The sequence below is a fragment of the Paroedura picta genome, chromosome 3 (genome assembly GCF_049243985.1).
Source record: "Paroedura picta isolate Pp20150507F chromosome 3, Ppicta_v3.0, whole genome shotgun sequence".
Classification (NCBI taxonomy): Eukaryota; Metazoa; Chordata; class Lepidosauria; order Squamata; family Gekkonidae; genus Paroedura; species Paroedura picta.
This window is the reverse complement of record NC_135371.1, coordinates 330308-356177: the sequence shown is the minus strand read 5'-3', so window position 1 is coordinate 356177 and position 25870 is coordinate 330308. Positions and strand designations below refer to the sequence as shown.

Here is a 25870-nt window from a genome sequence, read left to right as displayed (position 1 = left end):
GTCTTCAAGGAGTCCCTGTGAGACTCAAACTCTGTTCTGCTGCTTCAGACTGACACGGTGACCCACCTGGGTCCATCTCTGAAAGTTTGGTAATCGGCCTAGTTGCTGGCAACGTTAGGGCAGGTGGAATGTTTTTATTAAGAGGATTTCTGCCCTATCCAGGGTTGGCCTGGGCCGAGCCAGCCTACAGGGCCAGATTTTCCTCCTAGAAAAGGAAACCTCAGGCGCCCTCTTCCCACAGGGGACCCTCCCACCCCACTTCCTCTCCCAATCGCTAGCCCCAGGATGCCACACTTACCTTCTCCCCCTTGTGTCCTTTCAAGCCACGGATGCCATCAACTCCCTGTGGAGTGGGGAGAAAAGTACAGGGAGAGTGAGTGAGTGCACTTGTGCATGTGTGTGCGGGCGGGGGGGGGGGAGGTTATGTCCTAAAAACACCTCAGCTCTGGGACAACATCCTCGCCTGGATGAGGGAGGGTCCGTAGTGGAGCCCCCCCTCCGCCACACACATGCAGCAGTCTTCCACAGGGTCTGCTGAACACATTAAAGCCATTATACACATTAAAACCATTAACACCAGTGGGGGATTTTTTGTTGTTCACTCATGTAGAATTCTCTCCTAAAGACCTTTGTGAATTTGTCCAGACATAAGAGCTGCAAGGCTAATTTCTGCTCAGACTTGGAAAAAGGACATAGCCCCAAAGAGGATCGATGAGTGAAATTGGTAGGATACATTCGTCTGGGCAGCCTAGACTAAACCCTGATCTAGGGAAACAAACTGGTCTATTACCAAATGTCTGATAAATTTGGATAATGGAATGTTTTTCTATATAGAATGAGAAATTAATTTCACGCTTATATGACTGATGTTTTATAGTACGTATTTCAGAATTTTGTATTAGTTTTATTGCTATTTTTATCAATATATATTTTAAAATCTCACCCTATGATGGGGTGACCAAACTGTGGATCTCCAGATGTCCATGGACTACAATTACCATGAGCCCCTTCCAGCTGGCAGAGGCTGATGGTATTTGTAGTTCATGGGCATCTGCAGATGATTCAGCCACCTCTGCCCTATGCCAAGGGGACACTGCGCACAGGAAGCCGAGAGTCAACTGCTGAGGTTTTTCCTCCACACAGGGGTGCAGTGCTGAGGAAAACACTGCCAGTTAATTTCAGCTGTTGCGTAGCTGAGAACGGAAGCGCAGATGGGGACTCTCCCCAGGAAGAAGAGTCAACTTCTTCTCAGGGCAAACTCTGATGCCCACCCATGTCCTGCGGACCTCTCCCTGATCCAACCCTCTTCTGCTCCACAAAGCAGGGATGCAAATGGTGGGAAGCTTATTCTGCTCCCAAATCTAGTTTATCCCCCTGCCCCAAAAGCTAGGTGTCCTCCTCCTCCTCCTCCTCCACCCGCAATTCTGCAGAGTGTAGGCCTCGATACCCCTTTGCTTCTGCTTTGCCAAGGGGGCAGAAGAGGCCTCACCAGCAAGGAATGATGGGTTAGTTGGTCACTTCAAGTCCGGTGGGCCAATCAGGGACTTACCTTTGCACCACGAGGCCCTGGGTAGCCAATGGGACCTTGAGGACCAGACGGGCCCTGGGAGACAGGGAGAAAAGCAGGAAAGGAGACCAGTTTAGCAGCACGAGGATGGCACAGAGAGGACTCAGTGCCCTCACCCTGAACAGTCAAACGACATCTGAGGAAGTGTGCATGCCCACAAGACAGCTCCTGCTCTTACAACTCATCTCCAGGCAACAGATCACCTGGAGAGAGGGACTGCTTTGGAAGGTGGACTTTGTCACAGTGTGCCCCACTGAAGCGCCGCCACCCTCAGGCTCCACCCCCAAAACCTCCAGGTATTTCCCAAAGCAGAGCTGGATGAATGGCTGCAAACGTGGGTGAAGTCCGTATCTCTCTGCAACCTGAGTAACACCCAGGATTACGCCCGCAGGGTTTGACTTGCCCCATAAAGAGGATACGGACAGGATGGGGCGTTGTGCAGGCCTGTGGCTGAAATGGGACAAAATACCAGGACCCAAATGTGATTGAGGCACAGCCCACCAAACGGTTGCCCACTGGCCACAGAGTGTCGTACTTCCCAGGGAAATGTGACGGAGCTCTTTGGACTCTCCCCCCAGCTGCGAAGGAGGGGTTGAAAACCAAGATTTTAGTATTTAGGGGGATGGTCAATCAGCCTGCATGACCCTTGTCAGCCTACATGTGTTTCCTATTATGGTATGTTTCCTGTGTGTAGTAGCTCTGCCACAAGATAAAGAAATTAATTAATTTTTAAATTTATTTTTCGATTTCGATACTGCCATTCTCCAACGGTCTCGCGGTGGTTTCCAACATCAATTACTTAATCACACTTGTATACCGGCCCTCCCCGAGGCTCAGGACGGTTCACATGGAACGCAAAGGAACTATACAAGGAACTCAGTTTTTTGCATCAAACAGAAATAACAGCAATGGTAATAATAATAATAAGAAGAAGAAGAAGAAGAGAATACTAATTTAACAGAATAACAAACAGGTCCAGGGTTGTGCAGAGACTAAATTCAGAGTCCAATCATGTGCCTTTAAGACCAACAAAGTTTTATTCAAGGTGTGAGCTTTTGTGTGCAGGCCCACTTCCTCAGAGACAATACAAACAAATCCAGAGTGCTGGTTTTTTCCTTATTTATCTCTGCAACCTGCTAACCATTTTCATCATGCTGCAGGTAAATTCATTCTCACGTTCTGCCTGCAAGGTTGAAACGATTACTTTCATTCCGTGGCATTGTCTCTGAGGAAGGGTAAGTGCACCAGAAATCTCGTCCCTGGAATAAAACTTGGTTGGCCTTAAAGGTGCCTGACTGGGCTCTAAATCTGCTCTGCTGCTTCAGACCAACATGGCTACCTGCCTGAATTTATGCACAGACTGACATTTTAGCAATGCAGGGCAGGGCGTCTGATCCCTGACAAGAAATGGCGAAAACCCAGCAGGGCATCTCCCAGCAGGCAGACAGCTCAGGCCCTGCCTTTGACCCCCAGGCCTCTTCTTACCTGGTTTCCTTTGGTTCCAGGGTGACCCTCTTTTCCAGGGTGGCCCTAAGAGAAGATAACCAGTGTCAGAACATTGCTTTATTGAACGCATGATTTTGGCTGGAAAATGGTATCCATAGCCTGAGGAGACCAGAGCATTTCCTGTTCAAAATGGCCGCTGGGCCAGAGAAAGCCTGAGAACTTCTTGTTCAAAATGGCCGCTGGGCCAGAGAAAGCCTGAGAACTTCTGGTTCCAAATGGCCACTGGGCCAGAGAAAGCCTGAGAACTTCTGGTTCAAAATGGCCGCTGGGCCAGGGAAAGCCTGAGAACTTCTGGTTCAAAATGGCCGCTGGGCCAGAGAAAGCCTGAGAACTTCTGGTTCAAAATGGCCGCTGGGCCAGAGAAAGCCTGCTCGGATCTTGTTCAGAATGGCCGCTGGGCCAGAGAAAGCCTGCTCGGATCCTGTTCAGAATGGCCGCTGGGCCAGAGAAAGCCTGCTCGGATCCTGTTCAGAATGGCCGCTGGGCAAGGGAAAGCCTGCTCGGGTCCTGTTCAGAATGGCCGCTGGGCCAGAGAAAGCCTGCTCGGATCCTGTTCAGAATGGCCGCTGGGCCAGAGAAAGCCTGCTCGGATCCTGTTCAGAATGGCCGCTGGGCCAGAGAAAGCCTGCTCGGATCCTGTTCAAAATGGCCGCTGGGCCAGAGAAAGCCTGCTCGGATCCTGTTCAGAATGGCCGCTGGGCCAGAGAAAGCCTGCTCGGATCCTGTTCAGAATGGCCGCTGGGCAAGGGAAAGCCTGCTCGGATCCTGTTCAGAATGGCCGCTGGGCAAGGGAAAGCCTGCTCGGATCCTGTTCAGAATGGCCGCTGGGCAAGGGAAAGCCTGCTCGGATCCTGTTCAAAATGGCCGCTGGGCCAGAGAAAGCCTGCTCGGATCCTGTTCAGAATGGCCGCTGGGCAAGGGAAAGCCTGCTCGGATCCTGTTCAGAATGGCCGCTGGGCCAGAGAAAGCCTGCTCGGATCCTGTTCAGAATGGCCGCTGGGCAAGGGAAAGCCTGCTCGGATCCTGTTCAGAATGGCCGCTGGGCAAGGGAAAGCCTGCTCGGATCCTGTTCAGAATGGCCGCTGGGCCAGAGAAAGCCTGCTCGGATCCTGTTCAGAATGGCCGCTGGGCAAGGGAAAGCCTGCTCGGATCCTGTTCAGAATGGCCGCTGGGCCAGAGAAAGCCTGCTCGGATCCTGTTCAGAATGGCCGCTGGGCCAGAGAAAGCCTGCTCGGATCCTGTTCAGAATGGCCGCTGGGCCAGAGAAAGCCTGCTCGGATCCTGTTCAGAATGGCCGCTGGGCCAGAGAAAGCCTGCTCGGATCCTGTTCAGAATGGCCGCTGGGCCAGAGAAAGCCTGCTCGGATCCTGTTCAGAATGGCCGCTGGGCAAGGGAAAGCCTGCTCGGATCCTGTTCAGAATGGCCGCTGGGCCAGAGAAAGCCTGCTCGGATCCTGTTCAGAATGGCCGCTGGGCCAGGGAAAGCCTGCTCGGATCCTGTTCAGAATGGCCGCTGGGCCAGAGAAAGCCTGCTCGGATCCTGTTCAGAATGGCCGCTGGGCCAGAGAAAGCCTGCTCGGATCCTGTTCAGAATGGCCGCTGGGCCAGAGAAAGCCTGCTCGGATCCTGTTCAGAATGGCCGCTGGGCAAGGGAAAGCCTGCTCGGATCCTGTTCAGAATGGCCGCTGGGCCAGAGAAAGCCTGCTCGGATCCTGTTCAGAATGGCCGCTGGGCCAGGGAAAGCCTGCTCGGATCCTGTTCAGAATGGCCGCTGGGCAAGGGAAAGCCTGCTCGGATCCTGTTCAGAATGGCCGCTGGGCCAGAGAAAGCCTGCTCGGATCCTGTTCAGAATGGCCGCTGGGCCAGGGAAAGCCTGCTCGGATCCTGTTCAGAATGGCCGCTGGGCCAGAGAAAGCCTGCTCGGATCCTGTTCAGAATGGCCGCTGGGCCAGAGAAAGCCTGCTCGGATCCTGTTCAGAATGGCCGCTGGGCAAGGGAAAGCCTGCTCGGATCCTGTTCAGAATGGCCGCTGGGCCAGAGAAAGCCTGCTCGGATCCTGTTCAGAATGGCCGCTGGGCAAGGGAAAGCCTGCTCGGATCCTGTTCAGAATGGCCGCTGGGCCAGAGAAAGCCTGCTCGGATCCTGTTCAGAATGGCCGCTGGGCCAGAGAAAGCCTGCTCGGATCCTGTTCAGAATGGCCGCTGGGCCAGAGAAAGCCTGCTCGGATCCTGTTCAGAATGGCCGCTGGGCCAGAGAAAGCCTGCTCGGATCCTGTTCAGAATGGCCGCTGGGCCAGAGAAAGCCTGCTCGGATCCTGTTCAGAATGGCCGCTGGGCCAGAGAAAGCCTGCTCGGATCCTGTTCAGAATGGCCGCTGGGCAAGGGAAAGCCTGCTCGGATCCTGTTCAGAATGGCCGCTGGGCCAGAGAAAGCCTGCTCGGATCCTGTTCAGAATGGCCGCTGGGCAAGGGAAAGCCTGCTCGGATCCTGTTCAGAATGGCCGCTGGGCCAGAGAAAGCCTGCTCGGATCCTGTTCAGAATGGCCGCTGGGCCAGAGAAAGCCTGCTCGGATCCTGTTCAGAATGGCCGCTGGGCCAGAGAAAGCCTGCTCGGATCCTGTTCAGAATGGCCGCTGGGCAAGGGAAAGCCTGCTCGGATCCTGTTCAGAATGGCCGCTGGGCCAGAGAAAGCCTGCTCGGATCCTGTTCAGAATGGCCGCTGGGCCAGAGAAAGCCTGCTCGGATCCTGTTCAGAATGGCCGCTGGGCAAGGGAAAGCCTGCTCGGATCCTGTTCAGAATGGCCGCTGGGCAAGGGAAAGCCTGCTCGGATCCTGTTCAAAATGGCCGCTGGGCAAGGGAAAGCCTGCTCGGATCCTGTTCAGAATGGCCGCTGGGCAAGGGAAAGCCTGGTCGGATCCTGTTCAGAATGGCCGCTGGGCCAGAGAAAGCCTGCTCGGATCCTGTTCAGAATGGCCGCTGGGCCAGAGAAAGCCTGCTCGGATCCTGTTCAGAATGGCCGCTGGGCCAGAGAAAGCCTGTTCGGATCCTGTTCAGAATGGCCGCTGGGCAAGGGAAAGCCTGCTCGGATCCTGTTCAGAATGGCCGCTGGGCCAGAGAAAGCCTGCTCGGATCCTGTTCAGAATGGCCGCTGGGCCAGAGAAAGCCTGCTCGGATCCTGTTCAGAATGGCCGCTGGGCCAGAGAAAGCCTGCTCGGATCCTGTTCAGAATGGCCGCTGGGCAAGGGAAAGCCTGGTCGGATCCTGTTCAGAATGGCCGCTGGGCCAGAGAAAGCCTGCTCGGATCCTGTTCAGAATGGCCGCTGGGCAAGGGAAAGCCTGGTCGGATCCTGTTCAGAATGGCCGCTGGGCAAGGGAAAGCCTGGTCGGATCCTGTTCAGAATGGCCGCTGGGCCAGAGAAAGCCTGGTCGGATCCTGTTCAGAATGGCCGCTGGGCCAGAGAAAGCCTGTTCGGATCCTGTTCAGAATGGCCGCTGGGCCAGAGAAAGCCTGCTCGGATCCTGTTCAGAATGGCCGCTGGGCAAGGGAAAGCCTGGTCGGATCCTGTTCAGAATGGCCGCTGGGCCAGAGAAAGCCTGCTCGGATCCTGTTCAGAATGGCCGCTGGGCCAGAGAAAGCCTGCTCGGATCCTGTTCAGAATGGCCGCTGGGCCAGAGAAAGCCTGCTCGGATCCTGTTCAGAATGGCCGCTGGGCAAGGGAAAGCCTGCTCGGATCCTGTTCAGAATGGCCGCTGGGCAAGGGAAAGCCTGCTCGGATCCTGTTCAGAATGGCCGCTGGGCAAGGGAAAGCCTGCTCGGATCCTGTTCAAAATGGCCGCTGGGCAAGGGAAAGCCTGCTCGGATCCTGTTCAGAATGGCCGCTGGGCAAGGGAAAGCCTGCTCGGATCCTGTTCAGAATGGCCGCTGGGCCAGAGAAAGCCTGGTCGGATCCTGTTCAGAATGGCCGCTGGGCCAGAGAAAGCCTGCTCGGATCCTGTTCAGAATGGCCGCTGGGCCAGAGAAAGCCTGCTCGGATCCTGTTCAAAATGGCCGCTGGGCCAGAGAAAGCCTGCTCGGATCCTGTTCAGAATGGCCGCTGGGCCAGAGAAAGCCTGCTCGGATCCTGTTCAGAATGGCCGCTGGGCAAGGGAAAGCCTGCTCGGATCCTGTTCAGAATGGCCGCTGGGCCAGAGAAAGCCTGCTCGGATCCTGTTCAGAATGGCCGCTGGGCCAGAGAAAGCCTGCTCGGATCCTGTTCAGAAGGGCCGCTGGGCCAGAGAAAGCCTGCTCGGATCCTGTTCAGAATGGCCGCCGGGCCAGAGAAAGCCTGCTCGGATCCTGTTCAGAATGGCTGCTTGTGTAACCCTGAGTCCGCTAGAGGGCGCTAGAGAGTTGGGGTATTCCTTATAAGGAAGAAAAGGCGCAATTTCCTCAGAAGGATTGGAGGCCTGAAGCTGTGAGGAGAAGCCCTCTCCCCTCAGAAGCAGCACCCCTTTGTTTGAAAACTATCAACATTTTAGGAACTCTGCTGCTCTTTGTGTCCTGAATGCAAAGATACCAGTGACTTCTGTGAGGGACAGAAGACCTTCCAGCTGCCAGTTGGTGCCTCTTCAAGGGGCTGCCTGGGCAGGAGTCAGAAAGACGGAGGAGGCCCTGCAGGTCGGCCCAAATCCAGCAGGCCTGAATGGCTCACTCTTGGTTGCTGCTAGATGTGTTGAATATTGTTCCAAAGAGGATATCTGAGGTTGGGTTATAGTTATTTCCATAAATGCAAGTGTCACACAGTGGGATCACACTGTCATAGATGTAAACTCTCCTTTTTGAAATAAAAAGAAATTATTTTTGATACTGGGCCAAAGAAACCCTGAGAACTTCCTGTTCATAATGGCTGACAGGCCAGAGAAAACCTAAGAACTTCCTGTTCAAAATGGCTGACAGGCCGGAGAAACCCTGAGAACTTCCTGTTCAAAATGGCTGACAGGCCGGAGACAGCTACTCCCCAGCAGCACCTTCCTCGCGAGGTCTCCTGCCGTGTGGGGCAGAGGCCAGGCAGGAGTGCCTGAAGGGAGGGAGCAAGCACTTATTTATTTGTTTGTTTGATTTCTATACTGCCCTTCCATGTGGCTCAGGGCGGTTCACATACAACTTACTGGGGGTCCGTCCGTTCCTGGCATCCCGGGGAGTCCCGGCTTCCCTCTGGGGCCCTGAGCGGGAGAGAGGAAGGAGGAGGTCAGGCCGAGAGCGGCTGCTTCAGCCCCCGGACCCCAACACCCCTGCAGCAGCCACCCCTCACCTTTTCCCCCGGAGGCCCCATGGCGCCCTGTGGCCCTGGCAGACCCTAGAAAGAAATCCAGAGGAAAACACATCAGATGGCCCCGGTCGAGTGCCAGCCCCCCAACCCCCCAGACTCCTTCCCCCCAGGAACCCCAGAAGACCCCCATCCAGCACAAGCCCCAGGAAGGAGAAGAGCTGCCCGCCAGGTAGCAGCAGAACCCACTCGCCACCCCCTGGGTCCCCATGGTCCTTAGGAGGAGGAGGAGGAGGAGGAAGTCCCTGACTGTCAGGGCGGCTCCTCAGTGGGACAGGCTTCCTTAGGAGGAGGAGGAGGTGGTGGGTTCTCCCTCCTTGGAAGCTTTTAAGCAGAGCAATTACTGAGGCTGCATGGAGCCTCTGTGTTCAGTGGTAGTCTATCTCTCAAGACCAGATGTTAGGGGCCAGGAGAGGGGAAGTGGGGTCTGTTGCCATCATGCCCCAGTGAGGGGGTGGGTCTCGGGGGCATCTAGCCAGCCGTTGCAGGAAACTGGAGACGGGTTCAGATGGGCCCCCCCCCCTTGCCCCCACCCAGTGGGGCTCCCCTCTGTCTGAGGTCCCCACTCACCTGTGTCCCTGGAGTTCCCTGCTGGCCGGGAGGACCAGGCTCTCCTTGGGGTCCCTGGTTGGGGAAAAATCACACAAAACGTCAGCTCATAAAGTCTGTGGAGGGACCAGCAGTCTCTTTCTCTTGCGTCAAGGAAAGGAGACCGTTAAAAGGGGATCCGGGGTGACTTTTATCCTCTCTTTTCCCAAAATGCCTCCCAGCCGGAGCTTTGGCAGCAGTCCGGGGGGGGGGGTCTCCCTCCACCCCACCGGCCCTGTTGGTGGCTTTCTCGTCTTGGGCGGAAGGGCTTCTCAGGAGACGAGTGGGAAGTTGCCGCTGCCACGGACTCCCTGCAGGCTGGACCCCGTGCTCTCCCTCATCTCAGAAGTCGGGGGGGGGGGTGGTGGAGGAGGAGTGACGGAAGGGCACTCTGCTCACGCGCAGAGGTTGCCTGACTCTGCCCCGAGACCATGGACTGCCTTGGTGGCTGACCCTACGTAGCCTCCAAGACTGGACACGAGACGCTCAGAGGTGGCTTGCCGCCGCCTCCCCCTGCAGAGTCTTCTTGGGTGGCCCCCCCACCCCACCCGAGGAGTCCCCAGGGCTGACCGTGCTCCATTTCTGAACTGTGGCCAGCCTGGGCTGCTCCGCCTCAAGCATGGCTGCACAAGGATCCTTTTATAGTCATTCTCGACAGTCCAGAAACTGAGCTTGGATTGAGCCCTCGGGCCTTCGTGTGAATTGGGTGGGGTGGGGGGGCCTTTCTGAGTCGTCCAGTCTCCTGACCCCACAACGTGCTGCCCAGGGAGGCCACGAACGTCTTCCTTACTCTCAGCGTTCAACAACTGGGAATGTGTCTCTCCATTAGCTGCTAATCTTGACATTTTCCCCCTTTACTATGGTTTGCCCCCCAGAGTTCGACCTAAACAAAAGATAACCTTAGCTTGTTATCCCTGTAAGGCCCTTGCCTCTTCTAAACATCATGCTGTGTCCTATTTATGTGGGGGTGGGGAATTCCGATTTCATCGTGCCCAAGGACGTGTGAGTCCCCTCAAAGGCTTAGACCTTGAATAAAACCATTTTGGTCTTAAAGGTGCCCCTGACCTCGGACTCTGAAGAGGAGGTGGGTTTTATACCCTGCTTTTCACTACCCAAAGGAGTCTCAAAGTGGCTTACGAACACCTTCCCTTCCCTCCCCACAACAGATACTCTGTGAGGAAGGTGGGGCTCAGAGAGCTCTGACAGAACTGCTCTGCACGAGCAGCCCTAAGAGAACTGTGACTGGCCCAAGTTCACCCAGCTGGCCCTCCAGACGAGCGGCTGCTGCTCCTCGCCACTAGGCCTCGCTGGCTCCACCTGATGACGTTTGCCTGCACGTGAATAAGATGGGGCCCTGATGGGTCTCAAACTCTGTTCTGCTTCCGTACAGAAGTTCTGAAGTAAAGACTCGGTCGGTTCCGGGTCCCCCGGCCTCAAGCAGAGGAGAGGACGATCCTCGCCTCGCTTCAAAGGGCCGATGAGCCTGAGGGATTCTTCCCAGTCAAGGCATAAATCTCTTGGGAGGAGATGGTGATGGATGATAGATCTGTGGGGCAACCCAAACTTTCTCCTGCTCGTGCCCAGCCACCCCCAGCAGCAGAGATACTCACCAGGTTCCCCTTCAGCCCGTGCGGCCCGTCCATGCCACGCACACCCTGCCGAGACACGGAGGGACAGAGAGACGGGGCGGTTAGTGGCCGAACGGGGGGTCTGCAGCTCCGGGAGACGGCCGATTCCCCTCCCCAGAGGACTTACCGGTGGGCCTGCAATGCCCGGGGGCCCTTTGGGGCCAAGCAAACCGCGGGGGCCCTGGAAGGAGAAGCAAGGCATCAGGGCTCGGGGAGAGCCATGGAAAGGGGGCTCTACAGACCATAAAGAACTGGGAAACAGCGAGACTCCCCACGGCTGAGCCCAGAACTGGCAGCGATGGCGAAACTCACTTCTCCGAGTGGAGAGGGAACAATAAGCGCATTCAGTGCTGACTAGAAGCCCCTCGCTGGCTCTCTGCACGAAGGAGGGTGGGGGGAATAATTGGCTGATTTGAGGTTTCAGGACTCAGGGACTAAAGAAAATGTTTGGGTTTGATGATAACAGAGAGGTTTATAGAGACTCAAGAAAAAGATGTTCTGTTACAACTTCGTAATAATTTTAGAATAAGTAATCTTGTCACAAATTTATAAGCTAGGATTAATGGGTAACTGCGTATGTTTCTGTCAACAAGAACCTGGAAATGTTATTGTTATCTTTTTGCCTTTCTTTTTCTAATCTGTTTTTTCACCTTTCTGGCTCCACCCGTAAATCTCCTGGAGTTTCCCAAGAACAAGAAGGTGGCTATCCGTGGTTGAGACCCACATATCTGAGGGACCACCTCAGCTGGCTGGATATGGAGGAGTGGGGAATCAAAACCCATCTTGGCAGATTAGAAGCCATCGCTCTTAGCCATGACACCAAGCTGGATCTAGTAACCCCAGGAGGGATACCAACCTCCAGGTGTAACCATGGGATCCCCTGGATTTACAGCTCATCCCCAAAACTAGAGAGATCAGTTCCCCAGGAGAAACTGGATGCTTTTGGAGGGTGGGCCCTATGGCATTGTACCCCACTGAGGTCCCTATCATGCCCGGGCTCCACCCTCAAAGCTCCAGGGTTTTCCCACCACCCCCCCGCCCCCTGCCGGTGTCCGGGGGACCTGGCAATTCTCCTCTCCGGTCTCTCAGGACTAGAATGGCCCTCTGGAGGAGAAGAGCCTGGCGTCTGGCAGGTCAGAAGCTAAGGGCAGCTCACAGTCCCCCCGGCCCCTGGCAGAGTCCTTCCCACTTCCCAGAATCCCTCAAGGGCACCAGGCCAGGGAGGCACCTACCGGTTCTCCAGGAAGCCCGCGTGGTCCCACGTCCCCATCGTCTCCCTGCAGGGAAGGAAAGGGTCTCAGCGTCACGCAGGCATTAGTTCGGGGGGGGGGGGTGTGGGTGGGATTCAGGGCCCCCCCATGCTTCAGACCTTGCCAGCCCTGCTGTTCGCTTGGGGTCCCCCATCCAACTACTAACCAGGCCAGCCGGGCTTCGGTTGCAAGATCTGGAGAGGGCAAGCAAGTCTGACCTGCCTCTGGCCCAGCAGACATCAGTTTAAATCTGCCTGTGCCACAGCCGGGATAGGTGGTCTCGGGCGGGGTTTCCAAGCTCCAGGTTCAGCCTGGAGACCTCCCAGGACTGCCACGCACCTCCAGGCTACAGAGATGAGTTCCTCCAGGGGAAATGCCTGCAGTGTACCCAGGAGTGGACGTCCCACCCGTATCCCCTGCTGAGCTTCGCCCCTCCCTCCCCAGGCACCCCTCCCAAATCTCCATGGATTTCCCCACCCAGAGCTGGCAACGGCCCTCTCTCAGCCTCACCCCCAGGCCCGCGCCACACGGAGAGGAGCAGGCTGACCGGCCTTCCCCGTTGCAGTCAGGATTCCGACATGCCCTTCCTGAGGCCGGAATTGGCAGCTCTGCTGGATCCCCCAGCCCCACCCCCTGCCCCCCTCCTGCCCATCCCTCCCCCCAAGTACCGACCCTCTCGCCGTCTTCGCCGTGGGGTCCTGGAAAGCCTTGTGCACCAGAGTCACCCTGGGGAGGAGGGGATGAGAAACAAGAGCCGTGAGCCCCCCAAAAGGCAGGGGGCTGGACTGGACTTGTTGGCCCTCTGGCCTCGTCCAGCTGTCCAAGCCTGGGCTGGCTAGCCGGAGACACACCGGCCACCTCTCTGGGGCAATTTTCTGGGGACTCTGAGAGGGGCTGGTAGGACTGGAAGCAGCTGTGGGAAATTCAACAGGTACATGCGGCAAGATGGGCAGGCTTCACCAGCTGTATTTCTGCCTGAGGTCAAGCTGGGTAGTGGAGGGAAGAATGGAAATCAGCCCTGGGGGTGAAGCCAGGAGAATGAAGCCAGTTTAAAAACCAGTCAAGGAGCAGACAGAGAGAAAAAGTCTGGGGGAAATGGGGGGCGGGAATGGGGAGGCTCTGCTGACGTGGGGGGTGTTTCTGTGGATGTGAGTGGCGCGAACTGAGGAGCTGTGGGGCAGGAAGACAGCAGGGGCAGCAGCAGACATGGAGGCAGCCCTGAACGTGGGCTAGTTCACAGACTCCACGCATGCACACGAGGCGCTTCGCGAGCCTAAACTCCAGGGCTCTTCATTTACGGCGGGGTGTAGCTCAGAGATCCCAATCCGCAGTTCTGTGGCCCCTGCGATCGCCAGAAGAACAGGCTGTGTGTGCACACAAGCTCACAACTTGTGAGCATTGATGGGTGGTCTTCGTGGCTCACCCTCCCACCCTCACCTGGAACACAGCCCCCCAGGCCCCCCTTCTGCCCCACTGACCCGATGCCCCTTTTCCCCCGGCAGGCCTGGGAGTCCATCGAAGCCGCGGTCACCCTGCAGAGAGGAAAAACAGCAGCCTATTTCACAAACTGATTCCTTTATCCTTATCCTTTCCATGGTTCCTCTATATATTTGTGAAACAGCCTAGGGGGTGGAACGTGTCCGGCTGTCCAAGTTGGAATAGCTTTGCTGGCTGCACCCTGATTGGCCCTACTCCTGCAGGTCCCGCCCTCCGTCCCTGGACTCCAGCCTCTTTGCTCTCAGACGTGCCTCAGTGCCTGGAGCCAGCAGCAAGTAAGGGGAGAGGGCCCTGGGCAAAGGGTTGTGGTGGAGGGCCTGCTGACTACCTGCTAAGGAGCTCTGTCTCGGCCCTGCTAACAAGCTGCCCAGCTCCCACCCGCCCCACTTGATTTGGCTACCTTAAGCTGCCTGGCTGAGGGCCAAGGGAGGGGACCCTTTCAAGGCCTGTTCTTAGGAACGGGTTTTGAAGCTAGTTTAAAATATTTCCACCCCTACAGTCTCGGGGGCAGAGACCACCCCCCACTGCCCTCCTGTCCCCCTCTGCCCTCCAGTGGCAGCCTCACCTTGACGCCATGTTCACCAGGCATGCCCCGAGCCCCGTCTGCTCCGGCTCGACCCTGGGGAGGGGAGAGCACAGAGAGAGAACGTGTGAGTGAGTGAGAGGCCCCCTCGAACTCAGGCCTGATCTAGGCACCTCGCCTTTGGTCCCACTGAATCACTTACCCGCCGGCCGGATTTTCCTGGTGGCCCAGTCAGCCCCGCAGGCCCCCGCGGGCCCTAGAGAGAGAGAGACAGAGGGAGGGAGGGAGTCAGAGAGCAGAGGCTTATTCAGAGGGCTCAACCCACAGTGAAGGGGGGTCCCGGGAGGAGGACTTTCGGGGGCAGCAGCGTAGGCAGAGCCCCCTTCGCTCTCAGGTCCATACGGAGGCTGCAGCAGGCTCCAAAGGGAGCCGGAGGGGCCACTTCTGGGCTAGGGAGACGGGCCAAGGGCCCCGGGGGCAGGAAAGGGAGATCCATGGCTGTCACCTGTGGCCCAAAGTCTCCTGCGTCACCCTTTAAGCCGGGGTTCCCGGGTAGTCCCTGGAAGAGAAATGGGTGCGGTTATCTCCGTGGCCCTCCCTGAGCCAATTTTGGCCCCAGGACAATGAAGATTGGGGGCGGGAGCCTCCCCCTCCCCACCCGCCTGCTTGAACTCCCCTAGTCTGGCTGGGGAGGCACAAACCCACCAAGCCCTCCCTGGGAGCTGGGCTGCCCTTGGCCTCCCCTCCCCTCACAGAGAGCCTCCAGCTGGAGGCAGCCTGGCTCTGGCCAGACCCTCACACCCAAGGAGCCCCCCCCTCCCCCGGTAGCAGAGTGGCAGCGTTTCTCCCCCCTCCGGCCCCACTAAGATTTAGGGACTGGGGGGGGGGGCAGCAGAGTTTCCCCACAGGGGCCCACCCCCTGACTTCAGAAGAGCTCCAAAGTGGCTTCAGCAACACTCGGCTCCTCCTTCCCGCCCGAGGGGCAGGAGAGGGGAACCGGGCGGAGGGGGCTCCACACCACAGACCTCTCTGGCAGTCCAGAGGCCATGCTTAGGGGCCACGGTCCATACAGAAGGTGCTGCAGTTGGAAGGGCAGCTCTCTCTAACAGGGCTGACAGAGAGAGTCACCTCCCACCCCCTCCAGAAACACACACACACACACACGTCAAGGTTTCTGCCACAAGCAGACACATCCCCTCCCCATTTGGACCCCTGGAAGGACCTGCACACACACTGCCCATACTCACCAAGGGCCCAGAACGGCCAGTATATCCCATTGGTCCTGGGGGGCCGCGCAAGGCCAGCTGCAGGGGGGAAAAGGAAAGAAAGGGTTATCTTTGAGTCACGTCAAGTGGAGACCCCAGAAGGACTCCTGGGATTGGAAAGAGAGAGAGGGGATGTCCCTGATCAAAAGAACCTCAGTCTGAGCAGGAGGAAGTCCCACCCACACGGAAACCTTCCCTCTTTCGACCCCTTTCTCATTCTCCCTGTTGAGAGAGCCAGCGTAGTGCTGTGGTTAAGAGCGCAGACCTCTAATCTGGAGAGCCAGATTTGATCCCCCATTCCACCTCCCCATGAAGCCAGCTGGGTGACATTGGGCTAGTCACAGTCCTGTTAGATCTGTTCTCACAGAGCATCCCCACCTACCTCCTAAGGTGTCTATTGTGGGGAGAGGAAGGAAAGGCGATTGTAAGCTGCTTTGAGACTCTCTTGGACAGTGACAAGCAGGGCATGAAAACCAACTCTTCTTCTTCCTTATTCACCGCCCATCTGCTGCCTCTTCCAATTATTAAAAGACACATAGTTTAAAAAGGAAGTGAGGGAGAGAAACTGCTGGAGATTTCCGAGTTGAAACTTACTACTTAGGTGTCACTGGTGTGTACATTTGGCGTCTGTCCACAAAGCTGGAAAATTTTTGTGGTCATCCCTGTAAGTAGCTCTTTGCTGTATGTAAAAATCTGGTCACTATGACCACTGTGACCCCTGGGCAAAACTGCCCCTCTCTCTCTTTGCAGAAATAGAAGTGCAACAACCTGGCCGTGCAGCACTGAGTGTTTTGGGTCTGGGTACAAATGCTGCTTGGCCTGGCCTAGTGCTGCACCCAAGATGAACTCTGATGGGGCGCATAGAAGCCAGCCGCTCGAGAGCACACATTGTACATACCTGTGTGGGTTATGTTTGCTCATCTCAAAGTCTGCCATAGCAGCCACAGCCAGAGCCTAGGAGCTCCTCAAAGACTACCAAAATTGGTGGCAGGGGAGGAGTTTTCGGGAGTCCTTGCTAACTTCTTCAGATACAGCTGGAATGAGGGCCCTTCTCTCTTAAAGAGTGATTTCAGATGCTGAATGACGTCAGCGGACTAATGACCACAGCAGGTGAATGACAAGAGCAGGCATGACTGGGTTTGGGGTGATATGCAGGGTGGTTGCAGGCATGGAGAAATCACCAAAGGTCATGAGACAGGAAACCCAGGTCTGGATTCGGGCCAGGAGGATGCATTGTCGAGCTTCCTTATCAGCTGCAATTCTGCTGTTTCCCTTTCTAAGCTCCCTTTGATACTCCTTTGTAAGAGGACAGCTACTAAGTCAGCATTGATTGAATTTCCTCAAAGGTTAAAATGTTCCCCCCGTAGTTTTCTGGATTCTCTCAGGTACAATGGAACGGAAGCTACCAGCCCATTCACAGAGGCAGAGGGAGAGCAGCAAATTAGCATGCAGCATAATGAAGATGTTTAGCAGATTCGAGGGCCAAACAGGAATAATAAGTAAAGTGTACAAGGCTGCCATAGGCTTGGGTTTGATCAACTGGGAGAAAGCACAGTGAAGGAAACCAATAAGCGATTAATGATTAACGATTAATGGGCAGATGTATCCTTAACTGCGGACGGCCGAGAGTCATTAACTGAGACCCTGAGAGGGAGGCCTCTAATGTCTGACTCTTTCTCTTAGAGACGGTCCTGCTTGTCCAGCGTTGAGGAGCTGAAGCCTGTCTGAGAATTTGAGGGGGGGCTGGGGGGGCTTGCAAAAATAGTCCTTTCCTTGCTGGAGTGGAAATGGCAGCTCCCCCCCCTTCCCCCCCACCTCTGCAAGGACAGAAAGCAAACCTCCTTCTCCGGTGCCCTGAACTGTGAAGCGGATCCCTCCCTGCGGGGCTTTTGCCTCCCATGAAGGGGGTCATGTCCACACACCTGATGGGAGCTTCAGATTTCTGCCTGTCCTCTGAAGAGCTGGACGGCTGCCTACTGAGCAAGGAGACGCCACCGGACGGCGAGTGAGTCTCGCGCCGGAGCCATTGTGTGCAAGCAGGCCGGGCCGCATTGTCAGGCAATCCCAGACACAGAGAGGGAACAGAAGCAGCACAGAGAGCGGAAGGTAATTTATTCACGGGGTCAAGAACGCTGCTGGCAACAGCTGGCAAAGGCGGGCAGGGGGCCAGGAGGGACAGGGCGGGGGCAGGAAACCACACAGCCACAGGGAGGGGCCCTGTGCTCCCACTCGGAACGGGCCCTGCCACAGCTGTCCTTCCCGGTTGATTACAGGGGGGATCACCGCAGCTGGCAACGGGCACGGAACCCGCCCGAAATCACCCAGGCCAGGCACATGACGGGACCCTCCTCCTCCTCCTCATGAGTTGGCAGAGATCTCCCTCCAGGCCAGATCGTCCCAGGGACCCTGGAGGTCTTTGTACTTCCTCTGGGCACAGGACAAGGAGTCGGGAGGTGTGAATTTCCCGTGTTGTTTGCGCTGGTTGGACTTGATGACCCTCAAGGTCAGCTCTACTATCTAGGTTTACATATTGTGTTCTTTCTTTCTTTTTTAGTTTCTTGGCAATTTCTACAGCTTTTTAAAACTTTAAGAAGAGAAAAGAAATAATCCTAAGAAAGCTATTCTGCATGACAGCCGTGTCAGCCGAAGGAAATGGCCAGCATGCGTTTTAGACAAGGGAGAGAGCGCCAGAGGCCAGGAGCACCTTCAGGGCTGGCCCAATGAGAGGCAGGGGGGGCGCTCTCAGGAGTCACAGCTCACCTCTTCAGGTACCCTCAGAGGAAGAGAGCGCTGGACACTCCAGAAAGCTCCTCCCCTCCAGACCACGGTTATTCCTCTTGAAGTTGTTCCTGGGTATAGTCTGCAGGGGGCTTTTTACCCACTCCCAGTTCAAATGAATCCCTCCCGTCAACACAGAATTTGATTTCCATTTTGATGTTGGGTGCTTTAAATTTCCCCTCTGCAACATGCAAGATTGATAAAGATATCCAGAAATGGATATAACCCTTGATAATTGAAAAACCGGCATTAGTAAGTGTGCAGATTTTTGCTTTTTGCGAATTCTCCGTTCTCCATGCCTGGTAACAAAGCAGTCTTCCCTGATTGGCCAGGGTGTTAGTTCGAAGACTTCCTGGTTCCCAGCTGAAAGGCTTGTCTTAAAGTGACGGCACTCCAGAAGCCCTAATTTCCCTCAGCAGAGATTTGCCTCTTGGATTTATTCCCCCACCTCTGCTGTCTCCAATCCTCTCCCTCCCCCCTCGTTCAAGAAAAGAAAGAGACTCCTGCTGTGCTTGGCTCCCCTCCCCGCACTTTCTGTTTCAATCGGGGGGGGGGGGAGATAGAGGAAGACCCGAGTTCAAATCGATTTGAATTCAGCAGGATCCACAGTGGGAAAAATAAAGTGCAGATCCAGCCCTGGACTCTCCCTCAGAAGGACCCTCTTCCTAGCTCAGCCTGCAGGAGTGAACCGGGACTCCTAAAAGCTCCTCCTCTGCCCCCACATTGGTGGGTCCTGGAGGCCTCTCCTGGACTTCCGCTGGGGGGAGACTGTGAGGGACCTCCAAACAGCTGATGTGGTGGGCGAGGCAGAAAGAGCGGGGGGGGGGGGGCTTCACACACCCACCCCTCCCCTCCTCCACTCTCCCCCGACTCACCCGGGCCTGCTGCAAGATGGCCTCTGCTTGGGCTTCCTGGGCGGACACCACCGGCCCCTTGTCCCCCCCGCTGCTCCCGAAGCGGAACTGGGGAGAGAAGGAGAAGGCGTCAGGCCCCCGCCGGAGAAAGACCTTGGCCAGGCCGCAGCCCCCCTCAGCCCTTTGCAGGCCGCCCCGCTGGTCTTCGCAGAGAGGCCCCCACAAGAAGAAGCAGAACTCCTGACACAGCAGGGGAAACCGTCCTCTTGAAAAGCAACTGCTGAGAACCTCTTCAGAGGCCCTGGCCTCAGGGTCCCACCCGCGGAGGTGAGGCAGGGAAGGAGCAGAAGCACATCCTCCTCCATGGTGGCTCCTTGCCTTAGGAACAACTTTCCCCAGGAGGCTCACGTAGGAATGCCTTATCTTCTGATAGCTAGCCTCCACATTCAGGGGCAGACATCCTCGGATTCCCCAGTTCCAGGAGGCAACATTAGCGGAAGGCCTCGGCCTCTCTGCTGTTCTCTTGGACCTCCAGAGGAACTGGCTGGCCCCTGGGTGAGAAATGAGGCTGGACTGCAGGGACCCTCCCTGGCCTGACCCAGCAGGGCTCTTCTGAGGGTCTTCTCAGGGGAAGGCCTCGGCCTCTCTGCCCTGTGGCTGGCCCTGTAGAGGAACTGGCTGGCCCCTGGGTGAGACGGGAGGCTGGACTGGAGGGACCCTCCCTGGCCTGACCCAGCAGGGCTCTTCTGAGGGTCTTCTCAGGGGAAGGCCTCAGCCTCTCTGCCCTGTGGCTGGCCCTGCAGAGGAACTGGCTGGCCCCTGGGTGAGACAGGAGGCTGGACTGGAGGGACCCTCCCTGGACTGACCCAGCAGGGCTCTTCTGAGGGTCTTCTCAGGGGAAGGCCTCGGCCTCTCTGCCCTGTGGCTGGCCCCTGGGTGAGACGGGAGGCTGGACTGGAGGGACCCTCCCTGGACTGACCCAGCAGGGCTCTTCTGAGGGTCTTCTCAGGGGAAGGCCTCAGCCTCTCTGCCCTGTGGCTGGCCCTGCAGAGGAACTGGCTGGCCCCTGGGTGAGACAGGAGGCTGGACTGGAGGGACCCTCCCTGGACTGACCCAGCAGGGCTCTTCTGAGGGTCTTCTCAGGGGAAGGCCTCAGCCTCTCTGCCCTGTGGCTGGCCCTGCAGAGGAACTGGCTGGCCCCTGGGTGAGATGGGAGGCTGGACTGGAGGGACCCTCCCTGGCCTGACCCAGCAGGGCTCTTCCGAGGGTCTTATCAGGGGAAGGCCTCGGCCTCTCTGCCCTGTGGCTGGTCCTGCAGAGGAACTGGCTGGCCCCTGGGTGAGATGGGAGGCTGGACTGGAGGGACCCTCCCTGGCCTGACCCAGCAGGGCTCTTCTGAGGGTCTTCTCAGGGGAAGGCCTCGGCCTCTCTGCCCTGTGGCTGGCCCTGCAGAGGAACTGGCTGGCCCCTGGGTGAGATGGGAGGCTGGACTGGAGGGACCCTCCCTGGCCTGACCCAGCAGGGCTCTTCCGAGGGTCTTATCAGGGGAAGGCCTCGGCCTCTCTGCCCTGTGGCTGGTCCTGCAGAGGAACTGGCTGGCCCCTGGGTGAGATGGGAGGCTGGACTGGAGGGACCCTCCCTGGCCTGACCCAGTAGGGCTCTTCTGAGGGTCTTCTCAGGGGAAGGCCTCGGCCTCTCTGCCCTGTGGCTGGCCCTGCAGAGGGACTGGCTGGCCCCTGGGTGAGACGGGAGGCTGGACTGGAGGGACCCTCCCTGGCCTGACCCAGTAGGGCTCTTCTGAGGGTCTTCTCAGGGGAAGGCCTCGGCCTCTCTGCCCTGTGGCTGGCCCTGCAGAGGGACTGGCTGGCCCCTGGGTGAGACGGGAGGCTGGACTGGAGGGACCCTCCCTGGCCTGACCCAGTAGGGCTCTTCTGAGGGTCTTCTCAGGGGAAGGCCTCGGCCTCTCTGCCCTGTGGCTGGCCCTGCAGAGGGACTGGCTGGCCCCTGGGTGAGACGGGAGGCTGGACTGGAGGGACCCTCCCTGGCCTGACCCAGTAGGGCTCTTCTGAGGGTCTTCTCAGGGGAAGGCCTCGGCCTCTCTGCCCTGTGGCTGGCCCTGCAGAGGGACTGGCTGGCCCCTGGGTGAGACGGGAGGCTGGACTGGAGGGACCCTCCCTGGCCTGACCCAGCAGGGCTCTTCTGAGGTTCTTCTCAGGGGAAGGCCTCGGCCTCTCTGCCCTGTGGCTGGCCCTGCAGAGGAACTGGCTGGCCCCTGGGTGAGATGGGAGGCTGGACTGCAGGGACCCTCCCTGGCCTGACCCAGCAGGGCTCTCCTGATGGCCTTAGGAAGGCCTCGGCCTCTCTGCCCTGTTGCTGGCCCTCCAGAGGAACTGGCTGGCCCCTGTGTGAGACAGGAGGCTGGACTGGAGGGACCCCTGGTCTGACCCAGCAGGGCTCTCCTGATGTTCTTGGGAAGGCCTCGGCCTCTCTGCCCTGTGGCTGGCCCTCCAGAGGAACTGGCTGGCCCCTGTGTGAGGCAGGAGGCTGGACTGGAGGGACCCCTGGTCTGACCCAGCAGGGCTCTCCTGATGTCCTTAGGAAGGCCTCGGCCTCTCTGCCCTGTGGCTGGCCCTCCAGAGGAACTGGCTGGCCCCTGGGTGAGATGGGAGGCTGGACTGGAGGGACCCTCCCTGGCCTGACCCAGCAGGGCTCTTCTGAAGGTCTTCTCAGGGGAAGGCCTCGGCCTCTCTGCCCTGTGGCTGGCCCTGCAGAGGAACTGGCTGGCCCCTGGGTGAGGAAGGAGGCTGGACTGGAGGGACCCTCCCTGGCCTGACCCAGCAGGGCTCTTCTGAGGGTCTTCTCAGGGGAAGGCCTTGGCCTCTCTGCCCTGCGGCTGGCCCTGCAGAGGCACTTGCTGGCCCCTGGGTGAGATGGGAGGCTGGACTGGAGGGACCCTCCCTGGCCTGACCCAGCAGGGCTCTTCTGAGGGTCTTCTCAGGGGAAGGCCTCGGCCTCTCTGCCCTGTGGCTGGCCCTGCAGAGGAACTGGCTGGCCCCTGGGTGAGACGGGAGGCTGGACTGGAGGGACCCTCCCTGGCCTGACCCAGCAGGGCTCTTCTGAGGGTCTTCTCAGGGGAAAGCCTCAGCCTCTGTGCCCTGTGTCTGGCCCTGCAGAGGAACTGGCTGGCCCCTGGGTGAGACGGGAGGCTGGACTGGAGGGACCCTCCCTGGCCTGACCCAGCAGGGCTCTTCTGAGGGTCTTCTCAGGGGAAGGCCTCGGCCTCTCTGCCCTGTGGCTGGCCCTGCAGAGGAACTGGCTGGCCCCTGGGTGAGATGGGAGGCTGGACTGGAGGGACCCTCCCTGGCCTGACCCAGCAGGGCTCTTCTGAGGGTCTTCTCAGGGGAAGGCCTCGGCCTCTCTGCCCTGTGGCTGGCCCTGCAGAGGAACTGGCTGGCCCCTGGGTGAGACGGGAGGCTGGACTGGAGGGGCCCTCCCTGGCCTGACCCAGCAGGGCTCTTCTGAGGGTCTTCTCAGGGGAAGGCCTCGGCCTCTCTGCCCTGTGGCTGGCCCTGCAGAGGAACTGGCTGGCCCCTGGGTGAGGCGGAAGGCTGGACTGGAGAGACCCTCCCTGGCCTGATCCCATCAGGGCTCTCCTGAGGTCCTTATGTTTCCCAGAGGTTCAAGGGGGTGGCAGGTGACAGTGGATGAGCGATAGGGATGTGAGTGTCCTGCATAGTGCAGGGGGTTGGACTAGATGACCCATGGGATCCCTTCCAACTCTATTATTCTATGATTCTAATACAGAGAACTCATAAATCATGAAACAGTGGAACAATAAATAGTAAAAACAATAAATTTTTAACCAGAACATAATGAGCCCGTGAATGAGTTCCAGGCTCACCGGAAGCATCATGGAGGTGCCTGGGGGGCCAGGAATGCCGTCAGAGCCAGGGAGACCAGGACGTCCAGGGGGGCCCTGAGGAAGAAAGGAAGGTGAGGGGGAGGACGGCCCAAGGCGCTCCCAAACACAACGGCTTGCAGGCCAAAGAAAACGCGGACCAAGGAGCAGAGGGCCACCTTTGGGGCCAACAGGATCTTGTTCTGGGGAGAACCATTTGTGAGCATACACACTTCTCTGTCTGCCTCTGAGAAAGCCTGTGTGCCCGTGAAAGCACAACTCTTGACTAAAACGTGTTTGGCCTTAAAGGTGCCCCTGGACTCAGACTTGGTTCTGGCCAGCAGGGTGACCCTCTGTACTGGAACACAAAAAGGAATCACAGAATTAGGCATAGAATTGGTGTCACCCTGGGGGGGGGCAGGGAGCTGTGAATTTCCTGCCTTGAGTGGAGGGTTGGACTAGATGGCCCTGCAGGTCCCATTCTTTGAGAAAGACAGGGACCGGTTTGAGGCCAGGGGTACCTTGGAGAGCAGCAAGAGGCAGGTGGGACGGCCTTCCCAGAGCTGAAGGCCCATGAGGGGCAAGGCAGGCTGTCTCTCCCATGCCATGCAACCTGCCCCTGGGCTCTTGGGGCTAGCCTCCCTGCTTCAGACCTCAGGGGTGAATCCCAAAGGCCTGTTCTCCCAGCCTCTCTTCCTCTGCCTGCTCGGCTGCCCCCAGGAAACGCCATCTGCTTGGAAAAGCCAGAGAGCGACTGTCCGTTTTATCAACAGTGGTCTTTGCACCCAAACCACTTGATGCAGGGGAGGGGGGTCGTGAGCCAGGAGCAGGTAAGGGAGTCAGAAGCCTGGTCTTCTGCCATGAAAGAGGTGTGAGGTTTGCTCACATTAGCCTGACCTGCACCAGTGAACCGTTTTCCTTGCTTTTAGCCAGCTTCTAGAGTTTAGATGCCGCTCACAGCTTCAAGGTCATGTAGCTCATTAGGGCCAGAGTTTCTCAAAAAATCCCACCTTGGCTTAATTCCCAGAAGCTGCACCTGTGAGCTTCTCCCTGACACCTGAGTTACCAGCTGCTCATGGGAGGGATCTTTGGGTTTTACATTGTAATGCTTTGCCTGTATCAGTTAGTTCTGTCTATATGGTGCCTGATGCTTCAGCCTGAAATAAAGAATCTTTTCTCAAAGAAGAGTTCTTGTTTACAAGTCTGGAATTCTGACAAAGGGGATGGGGGTGCTTAGCAAAGACCCTCTCCTCATTCCCTCAATAAAGACTTCCTTTCCACAGGTGAAGCCGGCTAACTGGGCCCACCTGGAGATTCTCACACAGACCCACCCAGAGCCCACACCTGTGCCAGCAGGGGGGGCAAACGGGGAGCTCCGCACAGCTGTTGCTGCCTCCCCCCCCCACGCCTGCCCGCCCGCCCCGAGCTCTTCCCTGGGGGGAATGTCCAGTGGGGCCCCTGCTCACCCGTTCGCCAGAGTCTCCAGGAGGTCCGGGGGGGCCTTGGGTGCCTGGCGGCCCACTGATACCCTGGGGGGGGGTGAGAAAAAGGAAGAGCACTCAGGTGTGGCCCCTGGAGCAGCCCCAGGGGCAGGGGAGAGGGGCATGCCTCCCTGGACCCCAGCCACTTACCGGAGGCCCTTCGGAGCCAGGGGGACCCTCCACCAGCATCCCCTGCAGAGAAAGAGGGAGAAAGAGTGTGGGCCAGGCTGGGAACGGGCAGACCCATCTCCAACTGTTTAAGTAGGTGGGCTTCTTCAAGTGTCCCGCATGAGCAGAAGACGCCTCTGGCAAACCTCCTCCTTCCAGCGACGCCAGCATGTTAATGCAGACCCTGCTGGAGTGGCCCCCCTCCCCTCTGGTGCGGGGGAGGGGTCAGCCAGAGGGAGGCAGGGGCTTCTTAGTGGTGACACCTCAGGTATGCCGTGCACTCCTCGCGCAGCCTAGCCTTTTAAGTTTCCAGAGCCGAGTGAAAAGTCCTTTATTTGCCCAAGCTCTCTGGCAGCTCTCTCCCCCGTCCAAGCCCAACTGTAGGGCTCGCTGGTGTTTGTGCTGATGCAGGCTACCATGGGGGCACGCCCTCCTGGCCCGTGTCCAGCACAGCGAGTCTATCCTTCAAACGTTAGACAACACAGGCTTGTAGCTAACAAGGCATCCTTAACAATGTACCAGCAGAAATCTGCACAACTTGCAGCCTTATATAAGTATGCTCATGTGCAGTTGTAAATGTTATGTTTCAATAACACCGGGCCTCTCAACGAGAGAGGGGTCAGAGTCTGCTGGACCAGCTCCGTGTACTTGTGTATCATTCCAACACCACCCTCCCCAGCCCAGGGCCAGACCCTTCCCTCCCCAAGACCTACCGGTTCGATGACCGCTGGTTCCCCCTTCTCTCCTTTGTAGCCACGGGCGCCTCGCACTGCCTGTGGGTGACACACATGTAACCGGCAAGAGGGGTCCGGTGAGTATAGTGGGGCCACCCCCCTGGCCTGTCCCCCCCCCCCCCCCCGTGCCCTCACAGGCCTCCTCCGCAAGGCACCACAGCTAAGCGGGCCTCCCTCCCTGCCTGCCTCCCACTGATACCCTTGTTCATATTTTCGGTGACTTTGGCAGCTTGTTTTCAGGTGCATCACTTTTTAAATTCCTGCTGGGGCAAGGGACCTCCATGGCTACGCATGGCCCAGGCCTTACTATCACAGTGCAAGTCACATGAAATCCTAGGTGCTCATATTGAGGGAGGGTGGCCTGCGGAGAGTAACTCTGGCATGGATGATGTCTTGAAATCTGGTCCCTGAGGCCCACCCGACCAGGCTCTGCTTCCGTCATGACCGTCACTGAGGAGCAATTAACTCAGCGGTGAAGGCCAGGTCAGTCTGGGCAAGATGGAACCCATGGTGGGCAAGGACTCCCCCTCCCAGAGAAACACAGGTGGGAATGGGGTGTGGGGCGCCACGATCCCTAGACTTTGGGCCTCCCTGCAGAGCTCCCAGCAGAAACACCTCCAGGGTTGATTTTGCGATGTCCTGTGAGAGAGGGTCTAAATGCTTCCTGTTTGTTCTTCGGGGTGGCTCCCCCACCCCAAAAAAGCAGCAAAATGCTGGTTGGCATTTCCACACACTCGAAATAATGTGCTTCCAATCCCTTTTCAGTGTGCTTCGCATCGGTATCTTCCCGTGTGAAATGGCAGCATCCATTTGCAAAGAGTCGCTGAAG

The 25870-nt window shown here is 57.7% G+C and overlaps 1 protein-coding gene across 3 annotated transcripts in view; it reads right to left on the bottom strand.

Moving 5' to 3' along the window:
• COL11A2 (collagen type XI alpha 2 chain) overlaps nucleotides 1-25870 on the bottom strand; it is a 71282-nt gene that overhangs the window by 28180 nt on the left and 17232 nt on the right. For all 3 annotated transcript variants that reach the window (XM_077324506.1, XM_077324507.1, XM_077324509.1), the window contains 20 exons: nucleotides 25021-25080; nucleotides 24290-24331; nucleotides 24125-24187; nucleotides 22662-22736; nucleotides 18782-18868; nucleotides 15111-15167; nucleotides 14369-14422; nucleotides 14066-14119; nucleotides 13906-13959; nucleotides 13322-13375; nucleotides 12516-12569; nucleotides 11826-11870; nucleotides 10721-10774; nucleotides 10576-10620; nucleotides 8948-9001; nucleotides 8363-8407; nucleotides 8220-8273; nucleotides 3053-3097; nucleotides 1550-1603; nucleotides 299-343 (listed from right to left, as the gene is read on the bottom strand). In XM_077324506.1, the coding sequence (XP_077180621.1) occupies nucleotides 299-343; nucleotides 1550-1603; nucleotides 3053-3097; nucleotides 8220-8273; nucleotides 8363-8407; nucleotides 8948-9001; nucleotides 10576-10620; nucleotides 10721-10774; nucleotides 11826-11870; nucleotides 12516-12569; nucleotides 13322-13375; nucleotides 13906-13959; nucleotides 14066-14119; nucleotides 14369-14422; nucleotides 15111-15167; nucleotides 18782-18868; nucleotides 22662-22736; nucleotides 24125-24187; nucleotides 24290-24331; nucleotides 25021-25080 (1095 nt within the window). The remainder of the gene's footprint in view (nucleotides 1-298; nucleotides 344-1549; nucleotides 1604-3052; nucleotides 3098-8219; nucleotides 8274-8362; nucleotides 8408-8947; nucleotides 9002-10575; nucleotides 10621-10720; nucleotides 10775-11825; nucleotides 11871-12515; nucleotides 12570-13321; nucleotides 13376-13905; nucleotides 13960-14065; nucleotides 14120-14368; nucleotides 14423-15110; nucleotides 15168-18781; nucleotides 18869-22661; nucleotides 22737-24124; nucleotides 24188-24289; nucleotides 24332-25020; nucleotides 25081-25870) is intronic.